Source organism: Vigna radiata, unplaced genomic scaffold, assembly GCF_000741045.1.
Source record: "Vigna radiata var. radiata cultivar VC1973A unplaced genomic scaffold, Vradiata_ver6 scaffold_209, whole genome shotgun sequence".
Lineage (NCBI taxonomy): Eukaryota > Viridiplantae > Streptophyta > Magnoliopsida > Fabales > Fabaceae > Vigna > Vigna radiata.
This window is the reverse complement of record NW_014543616.1, coordinates 38,894-52,040: the sequence shown is the minus strand read 5'-3', so window position 1 is coordinate 52,040 and position 13,147 is coordinate 38,894. Positions and strand designations below refer to the sequence as shown.

The 13,147-nt window shown below is 35.2% G+C and overlaps 1 protein-coding gene across 1 annotated transcript; it reads left to right on the top strand.

Annotated features, from left to right (window-relative positions):
• The first annotated feature begins 11,261 nt into the window (after positions 1-11,261).
• On the top strand, positions 11,262-12,570 carry LOC106754672 (germin-like protein subfamily 3 member 4). The gene has a single exon (XM_014636725.2). It carries the CDS (start codon positions 11,544-11,546, stop codon positions 12,228-12,230), a length of 687 nt encoding a protein of 228 aa, XP_014492211.1. The 5' UTR covers positions 11,262-11,543; the 3' UTR covers positions 12,231-12,570.
• The last annotated feature ends 577 nt before the right edge of the window (positions 12,571-13,147 follow it).

Genomic DNA, 13,147 nt, shown 5'->3' with positions numbered 1-13,147 from the left:
TACATAAACATAGAGGATTAGCTCCTTCTACCTTCACTTCAAGGTAATACTCATCCTCTTCTTTTGATTCACCACGTTGTCCATGTCTCCTTCTTTTTAGAATCAACAATCTTTTCTCTTTTCTACACTCTCACAGTTGTCATTGTTTTCTCCCCAAACCCTTTTAATATTTATATCATCTAAGAATTCCTAAACCCTTAAAAAAATCCTACGTGTTTTATCATCTTCTATCTTTAATTTCATTAAAGATATATACATACCTAATTCAGTTTCCCGTTTCTATTTAAAACCAGATATTGCTCTCTCTTTCACGTTTTCAGTTTCTTTAAAGAAAAACACCCTTTACTCTTGCATTGTTCATGTAAAGTAAGACCATTCACGTTTCCAATATTTACACGCACATCCGTAAACTAGTTCATTTAACCCCTTATTCCATGCTATCGTAGGCCCATCCAGAATGAAAAAAAAAAAAAAACAATCGAAGGGCATTACTTCCTCCACCACTACAGAGTGCTTCCTCCACCTCCCCATCCCTCTTTTTTATCCTTTAGTAATATTTGAACGGATGTGAATATTTGAACAGATGTGAATATGCGTTGTATTTTTAAACGAATATGAACATCCATTGAAGGAAAAACGGATGCCAACATCCGTTCACGGATGTTGAGATCCGTTTAAGAAAATTCTTATTTAAAAGAAGTGGACGCTTTCTTGCTAATGTTTTTTTGCTTTTTGCTTTTTCCAACCTAATCCTATTAAGCATTAATGAGTGGATGAGGTTTGATGGAGAGTCTCTCACTTGTCGAGCCATAAGTTCAACAGGAAATTCAAGCAAGATAGGGTGACTAGAGAGAAAGAAAGTTTGGTAGAAGAACGTGAAGGGTAGCCAGCTCAAATCTATAATCTAACTCAGATTTTACATGCAACAAGTTTCCACAAAAGAAATGTATATTTGCTTTTGTCGTTGTCTGCAGCCATAAGAAACATGCAATAAAGGAAGTTGAAAGGAAGGCACAGAAACGAGAATGAAGAGAGGATAGGGTGGCATATATGTACTCTCTTGGTATCAGTTTTGATTTGATTTTGCAGAAAGGAAAAGTTACAACAATGGTGAATGGAGGGTTGGTGGAAGATGTTGCAGTGATTGGAGGGTTGATAGGGGTGCAATTTTTTTGCACAGGAAACGTTTTGTTGCTCAGTTATCTTATGTCTTTGGGCCTCAAATCTCTTACCATTGTCACTTTTACTTCCTTTGCTATGTTCCTTATTATCTTACCCTTTACCTTCTATTATGAAAGGTTCATCTTCTTCTCCTTCTCTCTCTACATTTTTTTTTTGCTTTTGGGATGCAGTTTCATGATAAACACCTTTTGCAGGTGTAGATGGCCCATCATTTGGTTTCAAGTTGCTTACACAGCTTTTCTTGCTTGCACTAGGAGGGTAGGCAAATCTTATCACTAACTTCTCACTTTCTTTACTAAATTTTCATCTCAATTTAAATTCATGTTTTCATGTCCTTTTTCTTTTCTGATATAAAGTATACATTTTTTCTTAATTACCCACTCCCGTACCCACTTTTTGCTACTCATAAATGCTTCCTCTTCATGTCCCCATCTTCCTTGCAAAACCAAATACTACTACCATTACATCAATCACCAACATCCATATAGTAGACATAGAAACAAAGCACCACCAACGAATGACCACCACACACAGTATTGCATCGTCGCATGGCCGATGACCACCGCACACACCACTACACCGTCACACCACGAACAGCCACACCACCGCACCATGAACCAAAACCAAAATGGAGAAGAAGTGGAAACGAATATGGAGAAGGAGAGAAATTGAGAGTTGGGAGGTGGGAAAAAATGGATCTGGAAGTGAGAGTTAGGGGTGAGAACAAACAGATTTGGATTAGTGAGAGTTGGGAGAGTTAGGTGGGGTGGGACTGTGCGAGAAAGTGAAAATGAGATAGAGATTTAGAATTTCAAAAAAAATAAATAAATATGATTAAAGTAAAAATAGGTACGTTTGTAATCAAAAAATTTTGGGAGAGGTTTAAGGAGATGTAGAAAGCATTAGTGGTGGTGAAAGGAGCAATGTCCCGAATCAAATCGAGCACCTACTCTCTCTCCTTTCACATGTAAAGTTATGACCCATTCTGCCAAACCAAATAAAACCAAGAGTGATTCATCTTACACTTCCAACCCTTTCACTCTACACTTCCAAACTTTAAGAAAATCTCTATTTCACCCCTAATTAAAAGTTATTTTAATTTTTGTAGAAAACAAAAAGAATCTGGTCAAAGATTATTAACTGTTTGAGCTTTTATGTTCATGAAATTTCATTTGGTTCTCACACAGCACAAGACAATTTATTTTGTAACAAAATTTTATCAAAATTAAAAACTAATAGGATAAATTAAACCTTTATAATTAAATTATTAAATAAAAAATTAATCTAATAAACTTAAAAATTAAAACACAAAAACAATAATAATACTTAAAACTACCTAATAACATTTATAATTTTTTTTATGAGTTTTAAATAAATTCATATTTTTAATAAATTTAAAATGTTCATACAAATATTATATACAAAATATCTATTTAAAAATTTATAAATAATATAATTAAACATTTTAAATTAATCTAATAAACTTTTACATTCAAAATAAAAAACTTTTAAATTTTAAAATAATATAATAAAAGATTTTAAAAAAAGAAGCTTTTACCTTATAAATAATATAATTAAACCTTTTAAAATAATATAACAAATTTTAAAATTATCTCATTAAATATTTATAAATAATATAATTAAATATTCTAAAGTAAATGAACTTTTATATTATAAAATAATCTAACACATTAAAAAACATACTTTAGAAGCACATCGAATTTGGACGTGCGAATCAAAATTTTTTAAAATATGTATACATCGCATTTCAAGCTCCGATAAACAAATTTATATATATATATATATATATATATCGGTTATCAATATTCGATACAGGAAAAATCGAATATTAAGATTTGAAATTTTCTTTTTCAGATTTTTATATCCAATGCATTTATTTTTATACTTCTATTTTTATTTTTTATCTATTTTTTATTAAATTTAATAAAATCATACAAATTACTTTTTAACATTATAATTATTTAATTAAACATTTATAAATGAAATGTTTTAACAATCTCTTAAAACTCTAACAGGAGAAAACTAAAGGAAATGAGTGCATGATGTGCAAACCTCAACAGAGGTGAATGGGGTGCAGGTCTTCTAAATAATATATTTAAGGCTGAAAAATGCTTTATTTAATACACACATAATTTTCCAATAAATCAATTTTAATGTATAACCATCTCTATTAATTAGAGGGTATTTATGATAAAGATTTTGATATTTTGACAATTAATTTTAACAATTTTTTAATAATAGGATATGTGTTATTACTTTATTAGTCTGTTTAAATTTATGTTTAAAAAATTATCTAAAACAGATCAATTATAAACTATTACATTGTCAAAATGTTATAAAAAATAATTATTAAAAAAACTTTTTCCATTGTTAAAAAAACTTTTTCCTTATAAAAAATTTGGAGCTGTAAATGAAAGGATTGAAGGTGTAAAGTAAAACACTCTAAAACCAATATATCTAATGGGCCTCGTACATATATATTAAAGGCAGTTGTTCTTTGCACCACCACGGAGTGCTTCCAACACCTTCCCGTTCTTGTTTTGCCTTCCATTAAAATTTAATTTCTAAAATTAATATTTTTTAACTTTTATTCATTCCTTCGTTACCTAATAACGGTCCCATGTAAGAATGTATGTGGTGGTAAGAACACAAGTCTTCTTCCTCTTTACCTTGACTATTTTATTGTTTCATTCGTGGTGGTTTGTGTTGTGAGTGTGTTTCACGGTGTGCTTAGTGGGAAGTTACAAAGATTGGTGGTGGTGCAAGGAACTCAGCGAGAGATGATCTTGGTGGTAGTGGTTGAAGGTGTAAAATATTACCCTAAAGGATGTGAGTATCGGTCGGCAGATGTAAATATTTGTAAAACGGATGTGGACAAACGATGCGTGGAAAGAGAACAACGAGTGGAGGACAAGGACTCTGGCGTCTGCCTGCGGTTAAGCACCAATGGCGGTGGACACAGCGGTGTCGGACAGTAGCTGCAACGTTTTTAACTCCTCGGCGGAGAACGAGTCCTCAACGAAGTTCGAGAGCCATTTGAGTTTCGCCATATCATCGTATTGTCACAAAATCACGAGAAGAGAAAATTCAATTTCAAAAACAACAAACGAAATTAATTTAAACTAACTCGAATCATCAGTGGTCAAGCTCGGAGAATAAATACCACCTGAGTTCGGCGGTGGGACCATTGTTGCTGGGTCAGAAACATTGAGCTTAAATATTTGATATGAACTTGCAGGATGGAATATCCAGGAGTTGGTCCAGAGTTAAGCTTTTTGAAAGAAAGTGGGAGAGCTGAATTCTTTGCTGCAACTGACGAAGAAGCTCTTGATGGTATTAGTTTCACTTCTTAATATTTGAAAGTGAGAGTGGGGGGTGTGGGAGAGAGAGTGAAAATGAGGTAGGGATTTAGGATTTCGAAAAAAAAAATATTTTTAAAGTAAGAAAAGAATATTTTTGTAATTAAAATATTTTTGGGAAAGTTTGAGAAGGTGGAGGAAGTATTTGATGATGGTAGAAGGAGCAATTGCCTATACTAAATAAAGGATTCGTTATTTTGACACACTTTTGACACCGCCAGGTGTCAAGCTGCCATTGGTTTTTTTTTTTTTTTTTTGAAACAATCTGGGCACAAAAACGAAAAGATTTTGAAATTTTTTTCGTTTCAAATATACCCTTGGCCTGTTTCATTACGTTTTGTCTCAAATTTCGTTCTCTCTCTCTCGCATTTCGTTCTCCCCCTGCATTGTCGTTCTCACCCTGCTTTCTCTCTATGACGTTTAGTTTGTGGTTCTCCGTTGTCGGCGTTTGGTGGAAATGGGAAGTCCCGAACAACAGCTTCGTTGGAACAAGGTAAATGCGTTCTTGGGTATTGGGTTTATGGTTTGGGTTCTTGGGTTCTTGCGTTGTTGTTGTCGGTTTTTGTTGATGTTGTGGTAAGGGTATTGTGTTTTTTGTTTTGGTTTTTGGTTTCTTTGTGGGTTCTTGGACCCCTTTTGGGTTTGTTGGTTATTTCCTTTTGTGTTTACATATTTGTTTTGTTTTGGTTGAGCAGTTGACGGTTCGTCATTATTTTTCAACGATGTATGTTTGCATTTTGAACGAACACTTGACGGATGAGCAACGATCACTGATGTCACAGAACACAACGAATGGAATGTGCAACACCGAACCACAAATGAAAACCTATGTGAGGATGGGAAGAAGAATGCATTATAAGAGCCAAGCCTTGAGGACAACATACACCGTAAATCTAGACCTAGAAAGAAAAAAGAGTGATTATTGTATGGTATTTTGAATAGGACAAGAACTTGATGTTGTAACTAAACCTATTTCTTGTAATATATAGTAGATGCATGTTTGGTTCCATGTATTTGTGTTATTGAAGTGGTTTATATTTTGATTTGGTGTACATTTGAAATTTTGAGGAGTCCATTTTTTGGAACTGATAATGTTAGTCACACAAGAATGAAGTAATGTTTATCATATGATGAATTCGACTGAATTAGTGAAGATGATGCTACTAAATTGTGTCTTGTAAACGATTACGTGAGTTAGACTTAAATTTTTAACGTGTTACACATAAGGAGGCACCAATGAAAACATAAGGGACCACAATTGTAGTCCTGCTATTTCTGCTGTAAACGATTACGCGTGTCTGAAATGGATTTTGCACATCCTGTTGAACTGAAGGAGCCACCGGTGAACACGTAGGGGACCACAGCTGAATAGCCTTGTGTTTTGACTCAAGTGCACTTGTTTTAGTTGTAATTTTATGTTCTTGAGTGAGGAGTGGGTTGAAATTAATGTTTTTGGTCTCCCATGAAGGTGGGGGAAGCATCCATGTTGAGATTATTGAGAGAACTGAAGTTCTGCCATGTTTGCTGTCAAAACCTACATTGTAATCGTTTACAAAGGGTTGTAAACAATTACGCGTGCTTGAAATGGATTCTGCACATCCTGTTGAACTGAAGGAGCCACCAGTGAGCACGTAAGGGACCACACCTGAATAACAATGTGTTATGACCCAAGTGCACTTGTTTTAGTTGTAATTTTATGTTCTTGAGTGAAGAGTGGGTTCAAATTAATGCTTTTGGTCCCCCATGAAGGTGAGGGAAGCACCCATGTTGAGATTATTGAGAGAAATGAAGTTCTGCCATGTTTGGTGTCAAAACCTGCATTGTAATCGTTTACAAGGGGTTTTAAACGATTACGCGTGTCTGAAATGGATTTTGCACATCCTGTTGAACTGAAGGAGCCACCAGTGAACACGTAGGGGACCACAGCTGAATAGTAGTGTGTTATGACCCAAGTGCACTTGTTTTAGTTGTAATTTTATGTTCTTGAGTTAGAAGTGGGTTGAAATTAATGTTTTTGGTCCCCCATGAAGGTGGGGAAAGCACCCATGTTGAGATTATTGGGAGAACTGAAGTTCTGCCATGTCTGCTGTCAAAACCTGCATTGTAATCATTTACAAGGGGTTGTAAACGATTACGCGTGTCTGAAATGGATTCTGCACATTCTGTTGAACTGAAGGAGCCACCACAGAACACGTAGGAGACCACAGCTGAATAACCTTGTGTTTTGACCCAAGTCACTTGTTTTAGTTGTAATTTTATGTTCTTGATTGAGGAGTGGGTTGAAATTAATGTTTTTGGTCCCCATGAAGGTGGGGGAAGCATCCATGTTGAGATTATTGAGAGAACCGAAGTTTTGCCATGTTTGTTGTCAAAACCTACATTGTAATCGTTTACAAAGGGTTGTAAACGATTACGCGTGTCTGAAATGGATTATGCACATCCTGTTGAACTGTAGGAGTCACCAGTGAACACGTAGGGGACCACAACTGAATAACAGTGTATTTTGACCCAAGTGCACAATTTTTAGTTGTAATTTTATGTTCTTGAGTAAGGAATGGGTTGAAATTAATGTTTTTTATCCCCCATGAAGGTGGGGGAAGCACCCATGTTGAGATTATTGAGAGAACTGAAGTTCTGCCATGTCTGCTGTCAAAACCTGCATTGTAATCGTTTACAAGGGGTTGTAAACGATTACGCGTGTCTGAAATGGATTCTGCACATCATGTTGAACTGAAGGAGCCACCAGTGAACACGTAGGGGACCACAGCTGAATAACAGTGTGTGTTGACCTAAGTATAGTTCTTTTAGTTGTAATTTTATGTTCTTGAGTGAGGAGTGAGTTGAAATTAATGTTTTTGGTCCCCCATAAAGGCGGGGGAAGCACCCATGTTGAGATTATTGAGTAACTTATTTTTGCTGCACATATAGCCTAAGTGACTTATTTTTGCTGCACATATTGAAGTTATTGGCCTAACTGACTGTTTCTTGCTGCACAGATTACAGTACTTGGCCGATATTGGTAAGGCAATTTTATAAATTGCACATAAAGAAACCTGGACATCAATCATGAATCAACAATCATTTCTACATTGCACATAAACAAGCTTGAAATCAATAATATTATTCCAATAATCATTTCGACAATGTATTCATATAAATTATTGTATGTTACAATGTGTACATAAACCAATTACAAGAACCATATTCCTATGAAAACAAACTACACTACATTTGTACAAAGGAGAACTATCCTACAACAATCCATAGACGTCCAACGCATTCACTAGTCTTATGTTCTCCTTGTCCAGGATCCAATCACTTACATATTGCTTTCTAATTACAAGCAATTCCTCCTGAAATGCAAAAGAATTACAATTGTAAAATCAACCCGATCATGAAACAAATAATGAAAATCATATTCTTACTTACATTCGTATACTGTGGCATGCTTTTCCTATAATATTTATCCTCCCCATCCCAAATTTCCATAGTTTTCAACATGATAACTCTACAGTCATGTCTGAAACAATAAAAAGTTAACATAAACCACTTATGACAAAGCACATCATTTACAACAGCATATGTTTAAATTGAAGGGTTATATCAACTTACAGGTTTGGTTGGGATGAGATATTTCCTTGCACGACAGACAAAGGTCAACTTACAACGGCCACATTGCCACTAAGACTGAGTGCGATGGCCATACCTCCGGACATAATTTTTTCATACATTTATTCAAATTATCTACAAGGTGTTTATGCCCAATCATATAAACACAAACTATCTAGGTCATCTAACACTTTTGAAGGCATGTTAGCAACAATCTTAGACTTCCTAGGAAAGAAAAAAACAACCAAACACACAAATATATACAACCTACACACAACATCAACCTCAATGTTTCCGTCCAAGACAATCACATTAAACATGTCAACCAAATCCTTCAAAGTTGTGGTCTTTGAATTAAACATTTCCCCAACCAAACCAACTATACATTCATTATATGGAATTTTTAAACCACCTATGTCTAAACCAGTGCTTGTGACACCCGGGCACTCACGAGGCCGGGGAGTGATCGCCGGTGCAAGAGACAAGGAGCGGCTCCTGGCAGGCTTCTAGTGGAAGGGGTACATGGACGAATTGAACATACACCGGAATGAGAGAGATCCAGAGACTGTATAGGTATGGGACTATACGGTTGAAGGATAACTTAAAGGAATTGATTTGGCTACTTATCAATAAATGCATTTGCTTTTCGGTAGCCTAACTCATAAGAACTCCATGGTTAAGCGTGCTTAGCCTAGAGTAATTATGGGATGGGTGACCTTCCGGGAAGTTTTCTCGAAAAGTGTGTGAGTGAGGATAAAGCACACTGGAAAGCCTCGTGTTGATGTGTGGGGACAGTCAGCAGTCCCTGTAAGTTGTCGGGACGTTACAGATGGTATCAGAACCTAGCCTCTCCCAGTACGGTGTGGTTCGAGGACGAACCAGACGGAAGCTGGTGGGCATGTGACACCCGGGCACTCACGAGGCTGGGGAGTGATCGCCGGTGCAATAGGCATGGTGCAAGGGGCACGGACAAGGAGCGGCTCCTGGCAGGCTTCCAGTGGAAGGGGTACATGGAGTAAGTTGTCGGGACGTTACAGTGCTCATGAAAACATCCAAAACAGTAAATGGAACCAATTGATGACTGACCCTGAAGCCAACATCATGCCTGGCCCACCGACATACCATAACCTTCAATAATTCACAGTTAATCTCCACAATCTTACGAAGCTCCAAACACCAACGAAATGGTGTCATCGCAATTCGTTCTACATGGACATCTCTCAATAACCCATTCATATTAACAATGATTGATGAATCAAGAGAGATTCGAACCCGTCACTACAAAACATTAAAAAAAAAATTATTATTTACCAAAAAAAAAAAAACAACTATATATAACACCATAACTTTAACTTACCTTTGGGTTTCCGGACGTCATTGCAACTGCACATATTTCATACAAATAAATCAATGGCGGTGGATTAGGGTTCACAAAACACAAAAACAATAAATACAACAAAAATAGACTAGTGTTCGAGAAGCGAGACAATGCGAAAGAGAGCGAAAACGCGAAAGACACCCAAACCCAAAACAAAACAAAGCCACAACACCAAACAAACCCAAAACGAGAAAGAGAACTTAAGTGAAAACGTGAAAGACACCCAAACCCAAAACGAAACAGAGTCACAACGCCAAACAAACCCAAAACGAAAAAGAGAGCTTACTGATACACAATGATTGCGAAAGACCTCTTTTGGTTGCCTTTTGATGAGACGGCGCGTTAGGGAGCAATGTGAGAGATGAAGCAAATGGAGAGAGGAGGAGGCAACAAACCCAAGCCAAATTGAACGAAGGATAACAATGAAACCGCGAAAATTAAATTTCATATATTTCGTTTTTCAAAATTACCCTCTGAATCATTTAAAAAAGAATTGAATTTCTTTACTCAAACAGACCAACCCACAGACACCATGTGGCGTTGTCAAATTTGTATCAAATAAAGGGTGTCAACAAAACATTTTCCTTAAATAAAACAACCCAAATGAATTAGCCGAAACCTTCGCCCACATGCATCACCGATGCTACCCTCAACTACTAAACTACAAGTTTTTCATTGATATTTACACACAACAATACACATATAAATCATACAAAACACATCATATATAAATAAAATAATAAATAAATGAAACTGTAAATTAATTTATCCACCAACAATTTTAACACAAACCCATACAAAACTAATTCATTTTATTTTATTACATATTTTATTTTTTTTTGGGTTTTATAATGTTGGTATGAATTATACTATTTAAGTTAATGGAATTTTTGAAAATCTAGCTTCCCATATTTTTGCTGTGTTACCTTTGGTGAATGATTAATTAAAGAAAATTATATGGATTACAGCAATTGAAAAGGATAAATTTAAATTTATATATTGGTTAAGAAGCTTTAAATTTATTGATATTTTTTATTATAAATTGATGATCAAAGATATTATATTTTAAATTGGCTTAAAAAGGAAAAAAAGTCACATGAAAATATGGTGAGATAAAACTTTTCTATTATCAATTTAATTGAGACACCATAATTTACATAGAGGACACGTAGTTGAAGCCTTATTGCTCACAGCAGCATTTTTAATATAATTATTTATAAATTTATTTATGTACTTTTCACTGGTTTGACAATGAATATAATCTGAAATGGAGTTGAGCAAACAGTGGTGAACTGATTTTTTATTTATTTTTTATCAAAGTAGTATGATAATAGTATTTGCGTAGTGGAAAAATTTAGTTTACTCCAAATATATCCAAAGTTTGTTGTCAATTATTAAAAAGACTTCAACATAGGAAAACATTCCACTTTATACCATTTAAACTACCTTTTTATTACTACTAATTTCCCTTTAATTTTCCTTTAATTAATATAATAGTGAAGAGTGATTACAAAGGAATTTCCCTCCTTTAAACTTGAAAATCTTGTAGTTTACTAAAATAGGTCCTATCCAAAATAGAAACATGGCCTAAAAATTGACATGATAACTATTTGAGTCCATTGAAATTGATAGCCACTTAGTGTCATTCCTCAAACAGTTGCTATCAGTGAATGGTATTATTGGTAAGGTAATCCACATTTGGAATTACCCATTATACAACCTTCAAGTCTCAAAAACAACGTTGGAATTATGACATAGTGCAGACTCAGTGAATTGGCTAGTGTTTCCTATGTTTTCAAGCAAACACTTCTTACATTATACTTCAAGACTATTATTACTTGCATTTTTTGCAATCCTGAGAGACATACTGTCAGAGACACAACAAGATCAAGAACTTAATTGTGTGTAGATGTATGTATGTATAAAATGCGGAGGATGTTTTATTCAGCCAACATAGCAATATCTAAGAAATAGTAACCAAGTGGAGATTCAAGATGAAGTTGAAATCCTTTGCTCACCTTTTCTTTATGTTGTTTTTTGTTGCCTTTTCCAACATCAAAATCTGCTTAGGAGACTGTGATAACCTACAGGATTCTTGCCCAGCAGTTCCACCCAACAAGCAGACCATATTCATCAATGGTCTACAATGCAAAAACCCAGTTAATGTTTCAGCTCAAGATTTCAGGACCACAAAACTGAGCACTGCCGGCTCTACAGACATTTTTGGTGCGTCGATGAAAATTGTCAGTGCTGCTGAGTTTGGTGGTCTGAATACTCTTGGCCTCTCCATTGGAAGAACTGATCTTGATGGGAATGGCCTGGTTAACTTCCACTATCATCCTAGAGCTACTGAGATCATCTTTGTTACCAAAGGAGTGTTGTTGGCTGGATTTGTTGATACCAAAAACCAGTACTTCCAAAAGTTGATTAAAGTAGGTGATGTGTTTGTGTTCCCCAAGGCTTTGTTCCACTTCTATCTAAATACTGGTTTTGAAGAAGCCTCTATCTTCTCAGTGTACAACAGCCAAAATCCTGGCTTTGTATCCCTTAGTCCTACAGCTTCTGACACTACATTAGAATCACTAGACAAGATCAAGAGAAAACTCATATCACTCTCTGCCTCTGAAACTCAAGATGTAAACAGTTTCATCTCTCCAGAAATGGAAAGCATTTACAGTTAGCCATTTCAACCTATTCTCTATTGAACTCCATGGTATTAGTTCAATTACATTTAACAGTGTGTTTTGTTTGGTTATTTATTGTACTCCCAACTTATATTATACACTATTACTTGTGCCTCATCCATAATCGTGTCAACCTTTTTTCAACATGAATTTCCTAGCTCTATATATTACTGGGAATCATAATTACCAATGATACCATACCAGGAAGTAGAATGGAAGAGAAAAACAAATGCAACATAACACGAGATTCCCCTTCTTTCGAGTTCAGGTGTGAGAACTACACACTTCAATTGTTCATTTATTCTAAATGTACTATGGGGTTTGGCCTCTTTCATAATCATTTACCCCTTTTGTTATCAATTGCATTATCAACTAACCATGAGTTAAGTTATTACAACAGTTACAATAACGTTTAACATGCCATGGATTACTCGAATATACAAACACAGTCAAATTGGATTGGATGGTTAGTGGAAACAACATATGATATCAATAATATCACATCAAACAACTAATTTACCGTCTAATGTATCAACTTCTCTTCGAGATACAAATGGATAACACTGATATAAGTAAGAAGGTAATGGTGTTTAAAAGCACAGAAAAATGAGTCAATGCTTGAACTCATTTGAAACCAACTAGGTTGTTAGTTCCCTGGTGGAGTCTCATCCAACTAATTTGGGAGAAGTTATTCACATCCTTTAAGTACTTCTTCCATCAACTAAGATATCCAATGATGTAAAACCCAGCTGATTTTCAGCACCACTAATGGGAGATGGATTGTATTACATAAATTACAGTCTTGAGTTGATCTCACCTGATCTCACCCGAGAGCACTCTGAAGAATAAGCATGGGACTAGCTAATGAGAATGCAATAATGAAACTGAATCCGAGAATCACTTGTACAATGAGA